General features: G+C 45.7%; 1 protein-coding gene across 1 annotated transcript in view; it reads right to left on the bottom strand.

The window, feature by feature from the left end:
• Positions 1-24,696, bottom strand: part of BEND4 (BEN domain containing 4) — a 38,426-nt gene extending 13,730 nt beyond the window's left edge. Inside the window, 6 exon segments of the mRNA XM_070397401.1 lie at positions 2,244-2,335; positions 15,710-16,276; positions 24,231-24,441; positions 24,443-24,533; positions 24,535-24,605; positions 24,607-24,696. Coding sequence (XP_070253502.1) covers positions 2,244-2,335; positions 15,710-16,276; positions 24,231-24,441; positions 24,443-24,533; positions 24,535-24,605; positions 24,607-24,696 — 1,122 coding nt within the window.
• Between the last annotated feature and the right edge of the window lie 1,115 nt (positions 24,697-25,811).

Here is a 25,811-nt window from a genome sequence, read left to right as displayed (position 1 = left end):
CCCTGGAGACTGGTGGTTTGGAGCTGGATTAGGGACTCCTTAACCTACAGGAGGCTGATGTTCAGAGAGAGAGTGAGAGAACATGACTGACCAGGAAAGGGCGTGGAGAGCAAGAGAATGATGCAGACCTGGCTGCCTGGCTCAGTGGTTGAGCGTCGACCTATGAACCAGGAGATCACAGTTCGATTTCCTGTCAGGGCACAGGCCTGGGTTGTGGGCTTGATCCCCAGTGTGGGACGTGCAGGAGGCAGCTAATCAATGATTCTTTCCCATAACTGATATTTTTTCTTCTCTCTCTCCTCTCTCTCTCTCTCTCTCTCTCTCTCTCTCTCTCTCTCTCTCTCCCCACCTCTGAAATTAATAAAAAATATATTAAAAAAAGAAAGTAAAATTTTTTAAAAAGGAGAACAATGCAAGATGAAACTCTGGTGAACACCAGATGGAAAAGGCTGACACCAGAAGAATGTCCTGGTGTGAAGGCCGCAGAGATCGTGGAGGAGGGTGAAGTTCTGGGGGTGATGAAGGCTGAGAAAGGGCCCTGGACTGGACAATGGGACCGTTCTGAGGCTTCTTACAGGGCATTCTGACACAGAGCGGAGCTGGAGACAGATTCCAGGTGGTGGGAGAGCAAGTGGAAATTCAGAGGGTGGAGATGACGAACAGAGACCCATCTTTTGAATGTTTAATCACTTTTAGAAAGTGAGGTCACCATTTGGCAAGTGCTTTCAATGGCAGGCACTAGGGAGGCTAATGGGGATGAGATCGGGCCTAGGCTTCGAGGAGGGATGTGCTGTGGTGCAGAATGAAGGTGCTGACAGAGGATTCTTTGGGTGATGGAAGGAAAAAGAAAAGATAATAATTGGTGGAGAGGAGGAGGAAGAAAAGGAAGGCTTATTTTCAGGGTGGGAAGACTTGAGTGTGTTAGATACTCAGGAGAATGACCCAGAAACAAGAGAGAAATCAGTGCCCAAGACAAAGCATAAAGGCTAGCACCTCCGTCTTAGAAGGAGGCGGCGGCGCTGGGTAAACGAGACGTGGCCAGCCGGCACTGGCAAGGGCACTGCCCTCGATGGGGGTGGGGGGTGTGCGCGAAGGCTGATGTAAGTGTGGCAGAAGTCAGTACACGGAATTCAACTAGGGTATCTTGACTATTTTGCTGAATTTGAGAGGGGGTGTGGTGGGACCAAAGATAGGCTGTGGCTGCCGCAAAGGACCAGGCCTTTGAAAGCCCTCCTCCAAATTTCAGGGGGAGGGAGCGTCTCAGGTCACAGGGCACTGAGTCTCAGTCTGCACGAGATGACTCCACCCTTTTCATCCCGTCTCTCACAGCGAGGGGAACTGGACAACCGTGTGGCCTTGTATTTCTTCAGCAGAGAGGCACAGGGGTCGGGTGGAAATAGGTGTGCGGCAGGATCTACTAAGTGGTAAGCACAGGGATAGTACTTTCATATTATTTAACTGGACACGGGGAATGCCAATGGATGTATGACCACGAGATGACAGAGTGGGTCAACAACGTACTGTTACTAACTTGGACAACTCACCCTGCCAAATGGAAAAACTGAGCTACTGCAACCTACTGTTATCAATCCTAGACACTGGTAACCCCCAGAAGGTACAGGGCAGTGGCTTCTCCCACTGGATTTAGGTTCTGAGGTCCCTAAGATGAAAATCACACACCCAGAAAACTGAGCCTTAAATCCTGTACAAATGTACTGGTTTAACAGGTACAGCCATTCCCATCAAAACAGACCGCTTCTCCTACACGATGAAGAGACCGCGGTTTCTTCCACTGAGGTCCAGAGGAACAAAATGCTCACATTCAGGGGCCCTAATGTTCGGGAAATATCTATCTAAACACTGGAGAACCTCAGCTTGGGTGACGTCTCACAGAAAGAGGCGTTCTGGAACCCTGGTTCAGCCTGAGGAATGACAGGGGCGACTCCCATCTCCAGCCCCCTCTGTGCCAAAAGAATGGTGGGAAAACTTCCCACATTATTTAAACGGCTATTTCTCTCTTATTGCCCCCAGAGTACAGATGGACTCTTCGGGAGTTAAATACATGCATCATCTTTTGCCACAGGCTACCTCCTCACAGGTGGTAGATGCCTAAGCCTCAGCGAGTCAGAAATGTATTTTGTTAGCCAACCTGTTCTGGGATATGTGGGTAAGCCATTAAGACGCTTCATTTTAAGGAAATTCTCAAAGGAACAACATTTACCTTATTACAAATGGAGACCTACCTCGGAGGGCTGCTCAACTGGCTGTGGGATCATGAGTTGGTTGTGATGCTGTAGCACCGTCTTCAAGTAATCTAGAACAGTCTGGCAGGGCACTGGTGGGAGAAATTGCAATGATTATACATTAGCTATCCTGCCACAAGGAAACAAAACACTTTTAAGGTCTAAAAAGACTTTCGACATAAACTTGCAAAAAAAAAAAAAAAAAAAAAAAAAGACTGTCTAAAGCAGCTGTTCTCAACCTGTGGGTTGCGACCCCTTTGGCGGTTGAACGACCCTTTCACAGGGGTCGCCTAAGACCATCCTGCATATCAGATATTTACATTACGATTCATAACAGTAGCAACAAAAATAATTTTATGGTTGGGTCACAACATGAGGAACTGTATTTAAAGGGCCAGAAGGTTTCTTGGGATATATTCCTAGAAGTGGGATCACTGGGTCAAATGGGAGTTCCATTTTTAACTTTTTGAGGAAACTCCATACTGTCTTCCATAGTGGCTGCACCAGTCTGCATTCCCATCAGCAGTGCATGAGTGTTCCCTTTTCTCCGCATCCTCTCCAGCACAAACACCAATCAGAAAGGACATATGCATCCCTATGTTCATAGCAGCACAATTTACCATAGCTAAGATTTGGAAACAGCCTAAGTGCCCATCAGTAGATGAATGGATTAGAAAACTGTGGTACATCTACACGATGGAATACTATGCTGCTGTAAAAAAGAAGGAACTCTTACCATTTGCAACAGCATGGATGGAACTGGAGAGCATTATGCTAAGTGAAATAAACCAGTCAATGAAAGAAAAATAACACATGATCTCACTCATTCATGGATAATAGAGACCATTATAAACTGATGAACAAAAATAGATACAGAGGCAGAGCAGCATCGAACAGACTGTCAAACTACAGCGGGAAGGCTGGGGAGGGTTGGGGGTGGGGGTAAGAGATCAACCAAAGGACTTGAATGCATGCATATAAGCATAACCAATGGACACTAGACACTGGGGCGGGGGGTAGGGGAGGCCGGGGGAATGTCAAGGGGGAAAAAAAAGGAGACATATGTAATACTCTTTGTAATACTTTAAGCAATAAAATAATTTTTTTAAAAAAAATAAAGGGCCAGAAGGTTGAGAACCACTGGTCTAAAGGAAATAGAATCTTCTTGCATTTGACATGTAGTTATTTCCATTTGTGAATACAGAACAGATGCTAAGGTTTGGGGGGAATTTTTAGGCTCAGCACAATTCCCTGAAAACTTTCCAGTCAAAATCAATCTAAGATGAATTTAAGGAACATCTCACTGAAGGAACATGATTTGTCTTCTTTCACTCAAGTTGTAACAGTTGTACCCAATGATGCTCTTTAAAATTAAAATACTGGAAGCTAATACTCTACTACTTTTTAATCAATAACATAACACTCACTTTTTAATGACAGATTTATACCTAGTTCTTCAGAGAGCAGGACTGCCATGCAATTTAGTCCTGTTTCCAACCGGAATTACACCTGCCACACAGTTCCCATTAGGTTTCCTATTCTCTCTCATCTCAAGAAACTCAACTGACCTGGCCCGATTCAGATTTGGTTATTGTGTAGTTCATTAACTGCTCATTATTTTTTTGAGGCTTAGTCTTATAGAATCACTGAGTAATTACAATAAAACTGACCAGATAGTAATCCAACATAGAGCCTGGCATTTTTTGTAGCATTGCATAAGCAATTCCTACATCTTAAGATTTATCTCAGAAGCCTTTCAGTAGTACTAAGTACGTAATTGTTTTTAACGGCCTTGGTAGCTCAGGTAATAGCCTAATTTATACGAATTATTGCCACTATGTCTTAGCTGTGTGTTTTCTTAAGATGGTTTTGTCACATTAAAGAAAATAAGAAATATTTAACCTAAGCCCCAATTTTAAAGTACCACTACTGGGCTTTCTTTACTTTTTCTCACCACTTTTTTTTTTTTAAAGAAAGCAAACAGAAATGATCATCTTTATCCACTGCTAACAGCTTTGGGATTTTTAGGCAATATCACATTGACATTACAAATCAAAAACCCCATCAACACCCTTTGAAGAATTTGAATGACAGGAAGTAGGAGTGGGTTAGGAAATTTTTCTTCTTGCCGAAAAATTATTTTCTTAAATAACCATCTTTATAGGCTGCTGCCTTGCAGTCCTGTGTCCCAGGCCACTCTTGAATCATTTAAATATATTCTTCAGAAGTCAACAGAAAGAAGGCGTACCTGGCCAAGTCTGAAGTAGGACTTTCCTTAAACCAAAGTTTAATAAGAACAGTCAAGTACCCACAATGTCACCTGCCTATTCAAAGTCTAATCCACTTAACGGATTCCATAGTGAGTGAGAACCCATCTCTTGCAATGGGCATTAATTACGGGAGGAAAAGCAGCAGACTGGAGAAGCTAATGGAGGCAGAACACAGGTTTGTGTCCGAGTTCTGGTTTTCACTGACTGGGAGCCTCCTTTGGGATCCACTTGACTCACTGTGGTGAAGCCTTCTCTGCACAGGCTGAGCGGGAGGACCCCAGGAGCAGCACTCTGTCCTCACTGCTTGTGGTTAGAATCGAACACAACTGGACAGATGTCACTGCTTTGCCAAGTGACACGGGCAAGGTACTGAATTTAGTTTGAAAGTTTCAGTAAAATTTGTCAATACTGATGAATGGATTAGGATTTGAATGGAAACTTCTTTTGATCCCTTACTCATATTTGAAATCCTGCCATTGGAACAATAGGACGGATCCTGTGAGTATCATGCTAAGCAAAATAAGTCTGACAGAAAAGGACAAGAACCATGTGATTTCGCTCGTATGTGGAATAAAAACAGAAAGCAACAAACCAACAAATGCATGAACACGGACAACAGTGTGGTGCTCCCAGAGGCAGAGAGGGCTGGGGGGAGGTTGGAGAGGGTCCGAGGGAGTCAAATGTATGGTTATAGCAGGAGACTAGACTTTGGGTGGTGAGCACATGATGCAATAAACAGATGATGTATCACAGGATTGTACACTCAAAGCTCATATAATCTTATTAATCAATGTTACCCTAATACATCTAATAAAATAAAATAAATTCTGAATATTCAGTATGACTTCCACCTTGTTAAAGTAATTATGTGTCTAGAGAAAGAGACTGGAAAGAAATAAGCCAAAGTGTTAATAATTAGTAATTAACCATGATTATATTTTAGTAGCAGGATTTGTGTAGCTATTACATTCATCCTTTATCGCGCTTGCAAACATCAGTTTTAAACAGTTTCTACAGTGGGCATGTAGTAGAAGAATCTGAAAGTTGTTTGAGGGATGTCTCCATTCCTTGGCTCTGTTCCCCTCAGTGCTGCCCAGGGGCCCTGGAAGGGCTCGGAGGTCGACTCTCCCATTCTGAACACCCCAAATACTAGTATTTGGGCAACAGTGAGAAGGTCAGCTGCTTCAGACATGTTGCACTTAAGGGGCTCCCCTTAGACAAGTGGGTCCTGTCGGTTGGTGTCTGGCACAAGGCTGAAGGCCAGGAAGATAAGGCTTAGATTGAGCCAACTGCTAAAAACCGGAAATAACCACTGCCCGGGCCCTGGAGCAGCCCCGCCCCTTTGCCCCCCATGGCAAACTCCCAGCCCTGGTCCTCAGGAGGCAGAGGCCACAGGACCCTCTCCCCAGGGCCCCGGCCCTCACGGACCTGGGACATCACCCCTGATGGAGGGCTCTTGGGAGAGTTGCCTAGATTTACACAGGGAAGCTATAAAACCAAGTGAAATGTTTTCTGTGGAAAAAAATAAAATAAACCAGTCAGCCTGGAAAGTGGAGGCAGTTGTGTCTCTTAAAGCAGAGAGGAAAGGGGGAAGAACCATCCTAACCACAGCTACCCCATGCTGCCTGCCCGGGGCACACAGGGCACCGAGCAGGAGCAGTGAAAACCCGCGGTCCTCTTGCCCTTTTGTTCTGTTACCGACAGCTCTGTGGACACACTGGGTTTTGTGAGTGAGGACGTGGGGCCCTCGCGGATGGGGAGTGAGGGGCCAGGGCTTCCCGTGTGGTTCTGTGCAGCCCCGGCCTGACACTGTTCCTTTGGCCTCTAAGGAGAGACAGGTCAGGGCTTACGGCAGCCGAAAGATCACAGGATTGCCAAGGAGCTGACTGATGCTCCAGAGGCCTTCACATCTAATTGTCTCCTGGTGCACATGACGAATTCTAGGCAAGTCATTGCTGATGGAGAAGCCACCCCGAGCAGCCCCATCGGGCAGGGCTCACTCACTCACGCATTCTGACAGAGTCAGGTCCATCTAGAAGGTTGAATAAAAAAATAAATGAGGAACCAAAACTGTAGCAACTTCTCACTAACGGGAAGCGAGGCTATGAAGGTACCCAAATGTCCCTACTGCCTGTCCTGATATTAACATTTCCCATTTTATTCCTCCTCTATGTAGTGACATTTTAAAATGTATACTTGACAATTCTGGGGAAAGTATCAAATATCTGGGAGGGAGAAAGCAAAGTAGAAAGATCTTTTGCGTCAATCAAGTCCAAACTGAGAGGAGTCGGTTGCCAATATCAGGTTGCAAATACCTGAGCTACCTAGTTGAATGTGCTGTGCTCACCACAAAGATGCCCTGGGCCTGGGTGGATGATTTACGGCATCGTCAGGGAAAGTTAGTTAAACCCACACAGACAGGGTCTTCGAGATAGTCTGAGAGACCCAGCTGGTGTGGCTCAGTTGTTGAGCATTGACCTATGAACCAGGAGGTCATAGTTCGATTCCCAATCAGAGCACATGCACAGGTTGTGGGCTCAATCCCGGGTAGGGGGCATGCAGGAGGCAGCCGGTCAATGATTCTCTCTCATCATTGATGTTTCCATCTCTCCCTCTCCCTCCCTCTCTGAAATCAATAAACATATTTTAAAAAAGAAGCTGGTCTAAGAGAATACTAGTATATAACAGTTCACTGACAGAAAGGCTGGGGAACTGGTTCAAAGGTAATTGTTGGATACTATTTTTTTCCCTTCATGCACTGACTCTGGCGCTTTTGAACTGTGTGATCCTGGGCAAGCTACTTAACCATTTGTACACCATAAGCGTCTATAGATGCAAGTGGTGGACCTTTTTAAATTAAATTTAAAATATCGTGACAGTTAACTGGTTAACCTCTCTTAGCCTCTGTTATCTCAGTTACCTCATCTGTAAAACAAGAATATTATGCCCGGCCTGGTGGCTCAGTTGGTTGAGCGTCATCCCAGACACATAATAAAAGACTGCTGGCTTGATTCCTAGTCAGGGCACATACCTAGGTTGGGGGTTTGATCCCCGGGAGGCAACAGATTGTTTTATTCTCTCTCTCTCTCTCCCTCTCTCTCTATAAAAAAAATCAATGGAGCCCTGGCCCGTATGTGTTAGTTGGTTGAGAGTCCTCCCATGCACCTGAAGGTTGCTGGTTCGATTCCTGGTCAGGGTACATGCCCAGGTTGTGCATGTGGTCCCGTCAGGGTGTGTGCTGGAGGCAGGCAACCGAACCATGCTTCTCTCTTACATAGATGTTTCTCTCCCTTCCTCTCTAAAATCAATAAAAACATATTAAAAAAACAAATCAATGGAAAATATCGAGAATTTTTTAAAAAAAGGGATATTACTGCATACACGAATGAACTGAAACGCATGTAAAGCAGAAGGCACCCAGTACATACTGCCTAACGGAAGCTATTGTTATTTCATGAACTGGAGCCTAGTGCATTCCTGAGAGGGGCCCCTTACTTGACTCTGCTGACTGGGCTGCTGTCTAGTCTGAGTGACAACTGTGAGGTACGGCCCTTCCAAGGAGCTGCTGCAATTCTCTGTTTGCCTGTTCTAAGGGCACCTGGGTTTCAAGGGCCTGATTTTCATTGCAGATTATTGTGCTAAAATCTGGATCAGAGTTTCTCTTCTCATTCCTCAAGCGTTATGTAAGCTACCTTGCTCTATAATTGTTTGTAAATCTCAAAACTCGATCTCAAAATACACCGCATGCAATTTCATAGGGAGACCGACATTCTTCACGGTCTTCGACAACCAGGCCATCTGCGCTGGTAACATCTCTGAGTGTCCTATTTACATCGTCGCTGTAAAGTATGAGCTCCTGAATTGTAAATAGCAAGAAATAAACAACGAGCTTTAAGCATTACTCAGCCAACAGATGCATGGTTATGCTGTTGATGATGACAACGTTCTGTGTAATCTGATTGACGTGTGGATGCTACATGCCTGACACTGGGCTAGAGAGCTGGGATACAAAGATGACTTGTCTCTGTCCTCAAGGACCTTAATGGCCTGCCTCTCCCGTTTCAGGCCATCAGGAGAGAGACACATACAGAAAGTAAAACCTTCCCCTGATACCGACTTTAACAGAAATAGGCTTGATGGGAAGTGGTTGATTTTGCCTGGGAACCGTGGGAGAGGTTTGTTAAAGAGGAGTGTCCCCTGAACCGAATACTGAAAGGTGAGGTGGAGTTTCTCAAGTGGGAAGAAGGACACTGTGTTCTTAGAAGGGATAGCAGGCATAAGGGGAGACCGGAGGCAGAAAGTGTATGGCTCCTCAGGAACGGCACTGTCCAGTGGGGCTGGGACACTTGGTGTATGGCGGGAAGTGAGACTCAAGTCTACAGAGACAGGCAGGGAAAGCCCAGGCAGCAGAGGACTGCGTGTGCTGCACGGAGGGTGCTGGGCTTGATTCCACGGACGTGTGAAGCCTTTAGAGGCTCTTCAGCAGTGGGAGAGCCTGGCGTCTGGGAGAGGAGCTGAGTGGCTACTGCAGCAGCCCAGGCTGATGAAAGCAGAGGGTGAGAGGAGGGACCCACTGATGGGTATGTCTGAGCCGGAATCCACAGGAGAAGAGACTGAGAACAGCGGAGAGAGATGCTGTATGGACAGATCTGAGGTTCCTCACCTGGGGAACTAAGTGAACGGTGCCTCTTTACAAGATAAGAATACCACTTATAATCTAAGAAAACCACTTAAGATTTCTGTCTTACTAGGCAACAAGTTTCCCTCTCTGGTTCTTAAAGTCACCATTTACTGAGTGCCTCCTGGGAGACCTAGTTGCTACTTAATGAATACAATACTTCCAACATTCCTATAGTATCATTCACCTCACTTTACAGGAAGAGGAATCTGAGGCTCAGAACCATTAAGTGATTTGCCAAAAGTCACAGCCTGCAAATAGCAGGAGCAGAAATCCAAACTCCGGTTTGACTTGAAATCCATTCTCTCCACCTCACGTTGTTCTGTGTCCTTCAACCTCACCTACGGCTGTAACAAGAGTTGTGATGACTTTTACCAAATTCTAAGTAAAAAAACTTGATTCTCTGTTCATACCATTTGCTCTAACTTTTAAAAAAAATATATTTTTAATGATTTCAGAGAGGAGGGGAGAAGTGAGGGAGAGATAGAAGCATCAATGATGAGAGAATCACTGATCAGCTGCCTCCTGCATGCCCAACACTGGGGATAGAGCCTGCAACCTGGGCATGTGCCTAGCCTGGGAATCAAACCATGACCTCCTACTTCATAGGTTGACGCTCAACCACTGAGCCACACTGGCTAGCCTCTAACTTTTTTACAATGAAAAACTTACATGTATTCATTGTCCTCACCCCCCCACCCCTGCCACACACACACATTAAATATGATTACAGTGTGTTCCTCAGGCCCAGAAGTCGGCCTGAGCATTCTTCCGCAAGCACTTCTGGGCACATGTGAGTTTGCAGGGCGGTGTGAGCAGTGGAGGGTACTGGCGAATCCACACTGCATTAACTCCAAGGGCTTTTTATTCTGGCAAAATTACTATTACCCCAAAGCTGACATGGATTTACTTTTAAGAATCTTACTTAGAAAATGACAGCTGTGGACTACTAGGATCAGAACTGCGCAATCCAAGGTTAGTTCTCCAGGTTGTAGCAGGCAATCCCCTTTATTTGCGGCTTCTGTATTTGCAAATTGCCTGCTCTCTAATGGTCAAATCAACACCCACGGGGCTCGTGTGGTCGTTTGCAGGTCTCTGGAAAGTTTGAGCAGCCCACGCACACATCCCCAGCTGAGGCAGAGCAAGGTAACGCTCCGCCTATTTCAGCTCTCACACTACAAACAAGTGTCCTTTTCATGGTCTCTTCGGTGCCACATGATTCACATGTTTGCGCTTACTGTTGGTGACTGCGCTGTTTAAAATGTACTCCAATGTACAGCTGAGTGCCGTCTAGTGTTGCCAAGTGCAAGAAGGCTGTGCTGTGCCTTACGGAGATGATCTGTGTCAGGTCAGTTTCATTCAGGCACGAGTTATAGTGCTGTTGGCTGTGAGTTCAATGTTAATCAGTCAACACTATCTATTAAATAAGGTCTCTCTAAACAAAAACAAACATAAAATAAGGTATTACCCGGCTGATAAAAATGCTGTGACCAAAGGCTCACAGGAACCTAGCTCTGCATTTCCCCTAAGAGCAGTGGAGTGGTTCAGTGTTCAGTGCCCACAGCAACTTTAGAGAAGATAACTACCACGAAAAAGAGAATTGATTGTTTTGAGGGTGGAAGTCGCTAATAAACTAGATCTGGAGCAGAGGCCTGGAGTACATTCCCAGGTCTGCACAGAGATCACCTGTCCAGGTTTCAACACCTCTGTCCGTAAACTGGAAATACTGGAGTTACGAGGATAACTGAGATGATATTAAGTATACTTTTTAAAAAGTAGAAAGTTCTTTAAAAATATCAACAAGTATTTCTTTCCTATAATGTGTCATAATAATTTTAGTTAGGAAATTATTTTTAAATGACCATATCTTATGGTTCTAACACCTGTATTTTCGTATTTTAAAATCTCTGAACTTGGTGTTCGAAGATAATTATAATCTATTGCAGTGTTTTTCTTCTTTCTTAGTGGAACATAAAGTATTGGTGTGCCTTACATTCACCGGGGTCTTAATTTACATGAAATAATGATATTTAATATCCATCCTCTATGACTTTTTGTCACCTAGTGTTGATGGTAAGCTTTTTAAATAAATGTCAGTACTCTAAGCTGACGCCCTCTCCATGAAAGGTTTCCCCAGCATTTTCCTTCCTTTATTTTTTACTTATTTTTTAATCCTCACCCAAGGATATTTTTCCATTGATTTTTAGAGAGAGTGAAAGTGAGAGGTTCGGTAAGACAGAGAAATATTGATGTAAGAGAAACAATTCAATTGGTGCCTCCTGCACGAGTCTCGATCGAAGGCCTGGGCTGGGGAGGAACCTGCAACCAAGGTATGTGCCCTTTACCAGAATCAAACCCAGGACCTTTGGTCCGAAGGCTGATGCTCTATTCATTAAGCCAAACCGGCTAGGGCCCATTTTCCTTCCTTTAATAACCTCGCAGCTCTTTGTATTCCTGATCCAAACATCGTTCCTTTTGTGGCTTTTTTCTTTTAACCTGTTTTCTCTTTACTTTAAAAAATTTAAACTTTTTTTAAAAAAATGTATTTTATTGATTTTTTACAGAGAAGAAGGGAGAGGGATAGAGAGTTAGAAACATCGATGGGAGAGATCGATCAGCTGCCTCCTGCACGGCCCCTACTGGGGATGTGCCCGCAACCAAGGTACATGCCCTTGACCGGAATCGAACCTGGGACCCTTCAGTCCACAGGCCGATGCTCTATCCACTGAGCCAAACTGGTTCGGCAAAAATTTAAACTTTTAAACAGACTGTCTAATTTCTAGTGTGATCATCTAACACAGAAGAAAATGTGCTAATGCGTCTTTGGGATAAAATATTTAATTGCCTACACGTGCAAGTTAACTTTGGAAAGTAAGTTAGCGAGTACTGTCCAGAGCCCTTTGCTTGTAGGTAGTTGATAATTACTAAGACTTTGTTGAATGTTTCACAAGTAATACAGTAACACAGACCCTCTCAAGTGGTGCTGGGAAGAACACCTCTCCCTGCCTTTCCTTTTGGTAAGATCTACCACCTTCCTTTTCTCCTTTGATAGCTACCCAAGCGAAACCTTTTCTTCCTGTAAACCAGCGGTTCTCAACCTGTGGGTCGAGACTCCTTTGGCAGTTGAACGATCCTTTCACAGGGGTCGACTAAGACCATCCTGCATATCAGATATTTACATTATGATTCATAACAGTAGCAACATTACAGTTATGAAGTAGCAACGAAAATAATTTTATGGTTGGGTCACAACATGAGGAACTGTATTTAAAGGGCCAGAAGGTTGAGAACCACTGCATAGGCTCATGTCTTTTGAACGTTCACATGAAGAATTGCTCTCAGGTACTACTGCTTTATTTCAGGAAAAACAGGAACAACAACAACAAAACAAGAATCTCAGTGCTGCTCACCAGCATGACTGTGGAGAGGCAGAGAAGTGGCTGAGAAAAGTGTCTTGGCTCTGACCTAGAGCAGGTGCCCCATCTCCCTGTTAACCTTATTTCCTCTGCTAACTGCGGGATGCTACCATCTCCTTTATAATCATCCATCCTGCTTGGCTGTAACTAGGTTCCACCAGTGGAAAGTCCCAGGTCCTTCCATGCAAATGCACTGGCCTCCAGGACAACAGAGGCCTACCGGGGCCAGTGGGAAGCTGACACTGATTAGAGAAAATCGATCCCACATTACACTGGAAAGTTACTACTTGCAAAATACTCTTGATACATGCAAACCCAGAGTACTACTTGCTGCACTTTTCTTCAAGTGGGTATCTAAAAATAACAGATTCCCCCCCTCAAAACAGATAGCTAATGGAGCGAAAAGTGGATCCTTGGGTGATCACCAGATTGGTTGGTTGTTTAGCCAAAACAGAAGTTGGGAGATGAAGGCAAGAGGGCAATAATGTCCCTTTTTGAGTCGAGTTTTCAGCTCCAAGTGACACGTTCAACCTGATGCCCAATGTTAAGGTGTCCCCAGGTAGTGAGGACATGTATAAAGTGATCACAAATAAATTATTTCCTGCACTTTATAGTAATTTTTTTCTATCCATAATAATCAAACTGATTTTCATCTTTATAGCTGGGTTTCAGTATAGATTATTAACACAACCATTGTTCTCCATGTAAAATGTCTATTGGTTCAAGTTCGGGGTTATCAACAGGGCTGAAATGTTTACAGTAATAGTAATTAGCTAATATCAACCTGTGCTATTCAATGTCTTGGCGTCAAGAGGGCTCAAGAAATTGCAGCATTTCTGTCTTCCCGGGAAGTAGACAAGGACAATGATTAGTGGCAGGTCTGTGATACGTTATCCCCAACAGAGACATTTCATCTGGGACAGATTCAGGAAATGAGAGGTGGGCTGAAACCCCCTATCTGCATAGAACTTACCAAGGACAGATGGTTTGCCAAATATTTAGGATTACGAATTAGACAATAATACCCTGGACATTTATGTCACCTGTCCTTGCACTCTAGAACTCTTACCCACAGTTCTGAATAGTTGATATAAGTATCACAATTGGTTGGTCTCGATTTTCTCCCTCAATGAAAGAGAAGGAGTGGGGAGTAAAATGGGAAATACCGCTTTGAGGGTAAAATCCCATAGTTAATCGACCATCATTTATGGAACTGTGAAAGTTGTACAATCCCACGATGTGTTAGCTGCACCCATATCTCTCTGACTTGGAAGTGCTCTGGTTCCATTATAGTTTTGCAGGTTCTACCCAGTCTCTCTCCTGCAGTCAGTGCCAACCTGGTGGGATACCTGGCAACCTGGCAGAAGACATCGTGTCTCTGTATCTAACCCCAAGGCTCAAACACAAAAGAGAGAATGGATTAACTTTACCTCTTGCTTCTCTCCCATAAAACTACTGTATTAGATCTAATTCCAAAATATTCTGAACCAAACCTTAGGTCTACTTGGAAAATTCTTTTAAATAAAAAGAAAGGAAATACATTTCTGATTTGGCAATTCTTCACACTTGTTTTTGCTTCCCATGTGTACTAATAAAGAAGTGGGTAACTTCTTTCAACACGCCCTTTCTAGATTCAGCCGCCTAATTGGGTGGCACAAAGACACCGAGGTAGGAAAAAAAGTGACTTCAGTTTATATTTATGTATCAGCTCTCAAAAATCTAAACATAGCCCTGGCTGGGTGGCTCCGTTGTCCTGTACCACTAACAGGTTGCAGGTTTGACCCCTTACCCAGGTTGTGGGTTCCATCCCAGACGGGGTATATATGGGAAGCAACCATCAATGTTTTTATCTCACATCAATGTTTCTCTCTCCCTGCCCCCTCTAAAACAACCAATAAAACATATCCTCAAGTGAGGATTTTAAAAGACTTAAATTTATTATGTATGCTTTATTTTGAACATAACGTATTAGGATAGTAGAACATGTACTATGTAATTAACCAATAAATGTGTACATTGGTGCTCAAAATTTTTTATCAATGGCTGTGTAATTAAAGAGGTTTGAAGATACTGTTCTAGCTAATGATCTTAATATCTTTTAAGAAAACGTGTATATATGTATTTTTTTTCTTTTTTTTAGGGAGAGAGGAGAAGGGAGAGGGGAGAGGAGAGAGAGGGGAGAGAAACAACTGGTTGCCTCCCATATGCACCTGACTGAAGGCACCCTGACGGAGAATTAAACCAGCAACCTTTGGGTGCACAGGACAACACTCCAACCAACTGAGCTACACTGGCCAGGGCTTAATATCTTTTGTCAGCCACAGACATACAGGCATGAATTCAAATACATAAGCACAATCAGTACCTTGCCATAAAGACGACTTTTACTTTTCTGCAAATCTAGTGTCTCTAAGAGGCAGAAAACGCCTCATATTTTGCCAGGGGCACAAATAGTTTGGGATCAGCCTAATTACTGGTCTGTCTTCGATCTATTCCTTTTAGTTTACAGCTGCTTATTAACTGTACGGAGGAGTTTGCATGCTAAAAAGAAACCCTGCCTTTTGAAACTTAACAGGAAAGCTGAGAAACTAATGGACTAGAAGAGTTCATCTGTTCATTACTACTCGAGCCCTGTCTCTCTGAAGGTATTATTTCATTTTAATTTCTATCACTGATTAATAAAACACATATATCAATGTCTGTAAAAATACAAAAGGCGTTTTAAAGAAAACAGGGCTGTGTTTTTTTTTTAAGGAAACTCAGGCTCACAGTACTTGGCCTATTTCCATCTCACTGTACCACACCTAGGGATCACTTTTATATCAACAGAGACATCTTTCAATGGGACTATGGCCTTCAGGCCTATACCCAAGAATCATGTGGCTTAAACACAGACAGGACAAGGCTAGTGGCTCATCCTGAAGTTTCTGTTTGGCACAGGCAGGCTTAAGGGTACCCTGTGCATACCTGTTTTTCCAACTCTTCTACATCGCTGGCCAAAAACAAACAACATATATACATGCATGCATACACACACACACACAGATGAGACAACGGAAAGAAAGAAGTTGCAGTTGTCTTGGAAGTAACATGACAAGGTACCTGGGATGCTCTCCAATTTCCTTCTGAGCTCTTCATTTTCTTGTTGCAGTGAAATGACCTCGTGCTCCAGCTCTTGGCATCTGGGACAGTAGCCTTCCTCCTCCTCCTCCTCTTCGTCTTCGGGCAGCGTAGAAGACGATGGGTGACCATGGGATTCAGACGTTGCTGGGGAGGTCCAGCCTCCCAGTGTATGCACGGGGGAGGTTGACAGAGGGTCCACGTCGGCCAGGTGGCCGTACTCGCTGACCGATGAGGTGTTCGGAGTTGGAAAGCTCCCCGAGAGCAGGTAATTTTGCAGGGAGTCAGTGAAAACTCTCAAAAAGGCAGAAGTTTGTTGTTTCCTTTGCATATATTGCATCTCTATGTCTACATTGTCTGAAGTCTGACTGTGGACCCCTTTCCCCACGTGACACGGATCCTGTCTTTCAGTGTAACCTGAGCCCTCCTGCTTGACGTAAGAAATCATGGACTGAGAATGGTTGGAGTCCAGAAGTTTGCCTCCACAGTTTAGGAGGCTAAGAACTCGGCTGCACTGCTGGGCAAAGGCATCCAAGATCATGCGACTCTCTGAAACGCAGGAAAAGACACATTAGAGACCAGCAGCCAAAGACAAGAGATAAGCCAAGTCCCCAGTTTTGAGTTTAACATTAAAAAATGTTAGAAATAAGCATTTCTACCATCGCATATCAAGGTGGCACGGAGAATGCACTTTTAACAAGATGCGCAGCTTCCTGCTGTTCTGACTGGTGGGGTGCCTGATGAGCTGTCCCCAGCCCCTGCCTCTGGACTGTGTGCCTTTGGGCCCCGTAGAGAGATTCCCCTCCCTGTGGCATGAACTGGCCTGCACAGGTCTGAACTCGCACCTATGGCTTCATTAATGTCGTTATTCTAATGAATCGAGCCAGCCACTGCAGACTCGATTTCTCATTGATAGGAGGGCTTAGAGCAATCATTACTTCTATTTCTGGAGTGCCCTCTCGCCCTTGCTATTAATCAGCTGGTACAATCCCTGCCGAGAGTACGTTGCTCCCAGATACAAATGGAGAAGAAAGATAAGTCTTTTTGAAGAGCTCACTAGATGTCTAAGATAAAACAAAGAGTGGGCCCATCAGGCACACCATGAGGAGCCCCGGAGCAACACTGTACGTGCTATCCAGTGTCTGTGCCCACTACTCCTCCTTTTAATTTATCTGCCAACTTGGATTTCTCGTCAAGGCCAACGTTTAGGCTGATCTCTGTGAGCGTCATCTGAAAAGCAGCAGTGCCTCTTCTGTCAGGGTGCCACATCTCCCAAAATGGCATGTGCTCAGAATGCCAGTTCACATACACGAATTCTAAAGCATATTAACTGTTAATCGGCGAAAGCAAAGAGCAAAGAGAAAGCAATCAATTCACTGAAAAAAACAAAGGGAAAAAAAACTCCGAAAACAGTGGAAATGTGATTTAATATTGTCAGTCTAAATGTCTGGAAAATTCATCCTAAATATAAATGTCACAAGGTAGAGTCCCTTCTTTCCCGACCAGCACCCAGCATGGATGAGCTATTTTTAAGTACAAAGAGAGAGAGAGCGAGAGAGAGAGAGGTTTTAGGGCCTACGGAGTGGTATGAGGAAGCCTCTCCCTCCCAGACCCCCACCCCCGAATAATGGCAACAAACAAAATATTGTAGATTTTTGGTGTCAATAACTGCTGTTTATGATAGTGTGTAACCAGCTACTTGCTGTCTCTGAGCATGTTGACTAGCTATATTTCTTCCCTTGAAAACAAACAATTAAACAAAACCCCCACAACTTTTAAAATGAAAAATGGTGAGATCCTCCAGGGCTTCTATGGGAACAAGGAACCATAAGAGCTGTGATTAGAAATTGATTTCTCCAGAAATCCAGGATATATGACCAATGAAACCACCCTTCAGAAACCTCCATGCTCCACTTTGCTTTTTTCTTTACATTTTATTTATTTATTTATTTATTTATTTATTTATTTATTTATTTTTTGTTAAGCCCCACCTGGGGATATTTCCCATTGATTTTGTTTTTAGAGAGTGGAAGGGAGGGAGAGAGACAGAGAGAAACTTTGATGTGAGAGAGACTCAACCATCCATTGAATTGGTTGCCTCCGCACGTCCCCTGACCAGGGCCGGGGATCGAACCTGCAACCAGGTACATGCCCTTGCCAGCATCAAACCCAGTACCCTCCAGTCCACAGGCTGATGCTCTACCCACTGAGCCAAACCAGCCAGGGTGCTTTTTTTCTTACTATTCCTTCCTAAAGTAATTAAGGTACTGGGAGAATTGGAGGGGGTCCACGTCTCCTGTTTCAATATACCTGGCATACAGGAAGCACCCCTCATATCTCCCAAATCCATACAATGCTACCGTTCCCAGATCCCTCTGAAACAATCAGAAGTCAGCACACAGAGGCCGGAGCTCTTAGGTTCAGGAGAGGAAGAGAGACTACTTTCCATGAGCACAGTGGGATGGAGTGCACTGGGGTCCGAGGGCCGGCATAGTACCTCAAGAAACATTTACTGAATGCATGAGGGACTCCTGTAAACAGACAGAGGATCTCAGTTCATAGCAGTTTCAGATTTACTTGGGTGGGGGTGGCAAGACCCCTCTAAGCGGGCTAGGAGGCCACAGTAGTATTTTCTTCTTGGCTTGGTGCTTCCTCACTCTTAGGAGTAGTACTGCCCTAGACACAGGCAGGAGGGCCCCTGCCTAGACCCTCCCCCTCTAACCCACACTCTCCCCACAGTGAGGAATGGAATTCCCTGGTCAAACTGCTCCAAGGGCTGGTCTCTTCCCTGAGCCATCTTCCCAAAGACAGACCATGGTGCCAGAGCTTGGAAGTTTGAACTGGGGCATCCATACGTGTGTGCATATGAGGTCCCTGCTACAGGAAAATGACGCTGAGGGTGGCAACAGAAGGCCATGGGCTGGCTGAAAGTCAAACGTGGTCATGATGATGGTGTCTTTGCCAGGGCAGAGAGATAGAACATACTTCTGTTTGTTAGCTTAAGTAGGTCTTTTAATTACTTAGATCTATGATATGTGGGCTTGCATTTGTACTCCTGTCCTGAATCCCACAAATAATAGACAAAGGTCTGTTGTTTTACACCACTGGTTTGAGGGCTAAAGAAAGAACCAGATGCCAGGCATAGCTTCAAGCCAGTATGGATTGATGGGCTGGGAACTTGGCTGAAGAAGCTACCAAGGTAGTCTGTTTCCTGCCTTGGAGAAAAAGGGATAATGGATGTGGCAAGCATCTCCACACCAACCACTGGAACTGACGATGCTTCTGCCCCCTGCCATGTGGAGTGAAGAATTGAGCCCATGATTTAAATAAAAACTTAATGGGGGAAAGACCTCAAATATTTGGGTATCATTTCTTCACTATGACCAAAAACAAGATAGTAAACAGCTGAACCATTTAACTGGGGTGGGTTAAGATGTTGCCTCTTCATTTCTTTACTTGCGGGTTTTTGTTCTTTTATTAGTAAAATCAAAGGATAATATTGATTGGGAATTTTCAATTCTAGCACACTAGCAGTTTTCATTCATTTTAATCCTATAATCCCATTCTAGACCTGAAGTTGTATTTACTGTTTGCATTTTAATCAGCATAGTCCCAAATGATTTACAGCCTATACACTGTTAACATAACCTTGATGAAAGGAACAAAATATGAAAGGGAAGGCTAAAATAGAATTGTCTAGAAAAAATTGCTCAATATATTTGTTCACTATCCTAAATAAGACTCAGTAGTTTTAATCATATTGATAAATCACATTATGGTAAAGATTTAAGGGAAAAGAATCTGACTTAGGGACAAGTATGATTTGTTTTCTTAATTGAAGGATAAACTCATAATATGCTGAAAAAGAAATCATTATGTAATACCCTACATTATGAAGATAATGTATTAAAGTACACTCAGAATATCAGAGAATAGCTACAACCATAAATAAGTTTTTGCCTGCAGTTTTTTTAAATGCTACATTCTCAGACTTGACATATGCAAAAACAGCAACTATAAGTGTTAAAATGGAATTTCTTCTCTTTTCGGTATGTTAAAATATTTGAATAGTTTTAATATCAATACATTGATGAGTGTGATGAAAAATATTACTATTACACTTGGTAGAAAACAGTAAATCTTTCCACTTAATACATTCAGCAGCCAGCAATACTTCAGCTTTCCAGACAGAATATAATTAGAAATGCAAGTGTTGTGCTATGCCCGTTATCGCTAAGAAATGGAGAAAAGTTGTTTTCATATGCACGCATTTGAATGGCCACTGATCCATGATTCTTAATTGTGCAAAGTGTGAACGTGTATTTTGAATTTTTAAACTGTTTTTCCCCTCTAGTCAAAGAATGCTCCACTCAGATGATGGCCAAGAAGTACAAAGTCATCAGTTTACAATTTTATCCCTAACTTCTCTGATAGACACATAAAATGTCAGTCACAAACCACCTTCAATGACCACTTCTGTCTAACTTATTTTGCTTTATTGTGCAGTCTGTTGGGAGATATCAGGGGGCAAATTGCACCTAATCTGATTCCAGAATCTGAACCCATGGTTATTTTTTTAATTAAAAATTTTCATTTCTAGAAACTTTTCTGAATTTAAGTGGTTTAATCCATCTTAAATCTGTAAGTGTATAAGACAGATAGGAAGTCAGCAATCAAACGCAGGGTCCCTACTTTAATGTGCTTCTTTGTAAGCAAAGCCTTGGGTGGAATTTGTCCATCACAGCATATCCCCAAGAGTATTCTGTTTCTATGAAGGAGATCACAGTAGTTGAGATTAGTGGTAACCTTTTGATTTTAGCCCAGCCAAGGGTGACATCTATTAATATTAAAAATGCCGAAAAAAATTATTGTGACCTAATATTATGTATTTACTTAGTATATCTACCCAAAGGATTTCCAGCTAGTTCAAAATAGATTAATTTCCTTAAGACAGTAATATAACTTCTTTTTAAGAAAGGACACCATGGCATAGAAAGTTAGAAAATGAAAGCCTCTTTGGAAGCATCACCCTTGTCCTAAATCAATGAACTATGTCTTTTTAAAAAAATGCCATCCTATTTTTTTTTTCGTAATGGCAAACATCAACACAGCAAAACAGGATGCAATTTTTCTAAATAAATAAATCAATGATGTGTCAAAAATTAACAGATGAGTTAATATACTTGGTGCTATCAAAACCAGATGGTGCTCCCTAATACGCATCCTGCTCAGTCAATCCCTGAATATTTTCTGGACCATCGGTATATAAAATAGGATGCTGCTATTTGTGATGGCAAACAAAAGCAATCATGCCTGCCAAGCACATACTATAACAGGCAGCATTTCAGCTCTGCTAGACAGAAAGTAATTAGAATGCTTTTAATGTCCAAAAGAATGATGCTGATAGGCTGCCACAGATGTGTAGATTTATGAATATTTATATGGTGGTTTATAGCTGACACTTTTATCAGTTGAAGAAGATAAAATATCTGCCTGACTCAAAAGCTTGACAGTCAGGTTAATAAAATCTCATTAAAGAGAATGACCTATGCAATTATATAGGATTTATTGTAATTCATTTTTGATTGTACTCTGCTTAAAGATGCAATTTCCCATTTCCTGATGCCAAATTTAGGCTGCATATCAAGATCTACGTGGGTTTTAACTCTAAGCCTCCCACAGAGGAAAAACATGCTTTTAAAACCATGGTATATTCACCCCTTTTAAGGAAAATTACTAGTACACTCTTCATGATATTTTATAAGAATGTTGAAAAAAATCTATTTTTAATCACATATTTCTCTTCTCAATGGTTTATGGCCCTTAATGACAAGCGAGATTCACTTCAACCCTCTCATCTTCTCACTGCATTTACTCTGGACACTCTTATCCCCCTTCTTCTGTACTTGACTCATTTAAGCATGTTCTGACTATTTCCAGTTTTCTTTACTAGGTGGCTTGAGAGAATTGCAGTAACACTTTTGTTAGGGGGCAACAAATACATGACCACCCCACCCCCACTCAGTATGCTTAAATGGTCATCCCTCTGAGCACACATGCTCATTGGTTCAAAGTGGAACCACTAGTTCATCAACGAGCCAATCAGCACTTCAGGTGACTGTCCCTCTGATGGTCACTCACATCACTGTGTCTGTTAGGAGATGGCCTTGTCCATCAGTGATTAATAGGACCACAATTCATGATGTCTAGTACCATGGGCTATTTTTCCCCCCAGACCAAGCACGTGGTATCCTGACCTTTGGTGTTATCAAACTTACCACTCTATGACCTCTCTCTCTCTCTCTAAAAAGAAAAAAAGAAAAGAAAAAAGAAGCCTTGACAATAAAAGAAAGGGGCCATCAACAAGCCCCTTTTCACTTCTTTAGATTCAGTGATGTGATTTCCACCTGGGGACAGAGACAAAGTAGACTAAATAGGTTATTAGAAGACACACTAAAAGAGAGCATTTAGAACACAATGAGAAAGGAAAAATAGAAAAAGAAAACTACTTGTGAAAGAAAGCAGCAAGGAAAGTGCCAGAGTAGGAAAGACTATGGGCAGGATAGCAAGTGACTAGTGCAGAGAAAAGAAGGAAAAAGCAAGGTTAAAATAAAACTATGGGTAAAAGTGGAAATGACAGGGGCAGATTTATTGTGTATAAAAGGAAGTAACAGACTGAAAGCCAGCAACCACTGACAAGAGAAAGCAAGATGAGAGTAAAGACTAAACTGGACCGAAAAAGGAGAGGGAAAAACCCGAATGAACACAGTGGAACTGAGGTTATGCAAATGAGTTAAGCAAAACACAGAAAACAGGAAAAGGACTCACTTCTGAAAAACAAAATAAAAATATAGAAAGATAAAGCAGTGCTGGGGATTAAAAATGGGCATGAACAAATCAAGTCGGGGGAGAAAGAACACAAACCTCTTACTGGGGGTGAAACAGAAGAATAAAGAGGAAAATAAAAGTGGGCAAGTAACCTGGAGAATGAATATAAAAACACAACAGAATACTGGGCCAAGAGCAACTGAAACAAACAAAAAAAACACAGTGACCAATAAGGACACCCACATGAGAACCCCATTCAAAGCAGTCAAACGTCTCCAAATCAGTGAGGTATGCAACAAAACAAGTCTTCACTATAACCTGTAATTAGGTTTTCTTGCTCAAAACCCATCCTTCATGTGTCAAAATATTGACAAACAACAGAACACTGGCATCGGCACCTATAACTCATTTAGAGACAATGCTCGTATTTTCATTAGAAATAAAGCCCTGGATTCATTGAGATGCAGAATTTGGGGCAGGGGGCCTCTAAAGAGTCATCCAAGGCCTGAGCAGGAACTTTTAGTTCTCATGAGCCAGGAAAACGTGGTTGCGTGTCCTCGGGGAGCAGAGAGGGCCCTGGGACGCAGGCCCCGGGCTATGCATGCACTGGCCCAGCTTCCCTCCCGCTGCAGGCAGGAGGGCTGGCCTTTTCCCAGCCCCAGTCCTCCCCACCCCCCCGCCCCCCAGGCTCCAGGTGAAGGAGAGGAACCGGGTACCCTGGGGTGCACCCGCTCCACGAGGCATTTCTGCAGGCCCCGGCCCAGACGCTCCGGGGAGGGAGACCCCGCGGCGCAGCAGGGTTCTCCCCCCCCGCCCCCCCGCGGCGGGGGAAGCGGGCGGGGTGGGGGTTTGTGCGCCAGGGCCGGGAGCGCCCGGGCTCTCGGGGCTGGGGCGAGCGGCGGGATGCCTTCCTCCGGGAGCTGGGCCGCGGGGTCGAGCGCCAGGTCCACCTGGTGGGGTGGTCAGAGGAGCCCACGGGCTGGGCTGAGACTTTGGGGGGCGGGTGGGGAGACACAGAAGCGGAGACAACACGCGCACTAGAGCCAGCCGCGCAGACCGCGACACTGAGTGCATCAAAGCGGAGGAGAAAAATAGGACCAGAAACCAAAGGAGGAGAGAGAGAGAGACGGAAAAACAAATGGAGAGAGGGAGGTGAAAGGAGGAAGTGGAAGGGGAAAACGTCGCGGCGGCGGAGGCTCTCAAGGGAGGACGCCCCCCAGGTCGCCGGAGCAGCTCGAGAGTGTCCGGGCGCGGCCGCGGCTGTCACCCTGGAGCGTCCGGTCTCCACTCCGGCTGCGGCCTCGGCGCCACGGCTGCCTCCCGCGTCCCCCGCCCGGTCCCCCGCCGCCGACGGGCCGCCCGGGCATTTCCTGGGCGCCACGCGGGATCCGAGCGGCGGAGCCACCTGTTAGGAGGCGCGCGCCGTCGGAAGCCCGGGACCAGGCGGCGGCCACGCTGCGGAGCCCCCCCAGAACTTGCTGCCCGCGCGGGGAGGCCTCCGGGGTGCGCTCGGACGCCGCGACGCCCAGCTGGGGGCTCATCCCGCAGCCCTCCCGCCCCGCCGGCCAGGCCCGCGGCGCGGGAGGGTGTCCGCTGTCCCCAGCGGCCCCGTCCCCGGTCCCCACCCCGCCCCCCGGCCGGAGCGGGAAGGAAAGTTGCGCGGAAGAGTTGGCACCTGCGCTGAGCTCCAGGCTCGCCCCGTCACTGCCGGCGCTGCTGCTGCCCGCGGCGGCCGCCGGCCCCGAGCCGTACCGGACGACGGCGGCGAAAGACGAAGATGAGGATGCGGCGGGGGCGGCGGGAGTCCGCAGGTGGCCCTGGGAGGCGGCGGAAGGCGATGACGAAGAGGGGGCGGCGGCGGCGGCCGCCCGGCCGGGCCCCGGGGGGGTAGGTGCTCTGCGCCGGGAACGGCGGCGGCGGCGGCGGCTCGCTGCTGCTGATGGAGACGGCGGCGCGCGTCGCGAAGGGCGGCGGGGGGCGGCCGGACGTGCGGCAGCTCCACCAGGGTGGGTCTCTCGTAGCGCTTGGCCAGCGCCGGTCTCTTGCCGGGGGAACGTCTTGAGGACGCTGTAGGGGCTGCGCTGCTTGTAGATTTTGGGGACGCTGGGCCCCTCCTCCGCGGGCTGCATGTCTTCCTCCATGCGGCGCCTCGGGGCCCGGCCCCGGCCGCACGCCCCCTCCCCGCCCAGCGCCGGGCTCCGAGGGTGCCTCCGCCGCCCGTCCGCCGGCGCTGCCCGAGCGCGCGCGTGCGGGAGGGTGTGTGTCTGTGCCGTGGCCGCCGCCGCCGTCACTGCCGCCTGTCGCCAAGCCTGGCATCGCTGAGCCCCCGCGCGGGGGGCTGCCGCCCGAGAGCTGATTGACAGGCCGCCTCGCCAATGCCTGGAGGGAGAAAGGAAGTCAGGAGCAAGTGTTTAGGGTAATAGCTGCTAATGATCATGGGGGAGGGGCGGGGCCTGGCGCCGCCGCCGCCCGCGGGGGGCGCCTTCGACGGGGTGGGGGGAGAGGGGGGGAGGGGGACAGTTGGGACCCCGAGGGCGACCTGGCGGCGGGGAGGTTTCAGCCTCGGAGAGACTTCGGAGTCCCAGGTGAAGAAGCGAGGCTGGGGCTGCTGGCGGCGTCCAGTTTTGGAAAGTAGTTCCTGGCACCCCCTGCACCACCCTAAACTCCTGGCGTTGCACGGCGTGGCTGGTGGTAGTTGGGACGGACGGGGCGGGGTGGCTAGAGTGCGTGTGTGCGTGCGTGCGTGCCTGGGGAAGGTATTACAGCCCGTTCCCAGGATCCGGAATGAGCCCCCTCCCCCCAGGCTTCAGCGCGTTTAAGGTCCTGACCCAGGTTGCTGCGCGTGGCTTGCACGCCCAGGGTTCTGCCCACACCCAGCAAGGGGCCGTGGAGTTCATGCTCATCCTAAGTTTGCGCAGGGCGTTGCATTTTCACCTGATTTCGTTAGTTCTCTGTAGGGCCCTGAGAGTGCATAGCAGAATCATTTTCCCCATACTACAGATGGGAAAACCGAGGCTCCTCAAGGAAAAAGCTCAAAGCCACACAAGTGCAGCTAGATCGTTTAAATGCAAATCCTCACTTCTTTCCATAGCAGATAGACTCTCTGTGCAATTGAGGGTAAAATATGACCTGACACTTCCCTTTGGGATGGTGATTAGATACTTTCAAAAATGTTATTTGATATACAGGGTGTTTCTCTCCCCCCCCCCCCCCCCAAGTATACACACTTTAACAGCTGATACTCTCCCTTTTTGAA

The sequence above is a fragment of the Myotis yumanensis genome, unplaced genomic scaffold (genome assembly GCF_028538775.1).
Source record: "Myotis yumanensis isolate MYYU_CA2020_CCGP unplaced genomic scaffold, mMyoYum1.0.hap1 SCAF_1, whole genome shotgun sequence".
Taxonomy (NCBI): domain Eukaryota; kingdom Metazoa; phylum Chordata; class Mammalia; order Chiroptera; family Vespertilionidae; genus Myotis; species Myotis yumanensis.
This window is presented reverse-complemented; position numbering and strand designations above follow the sequence as displayed.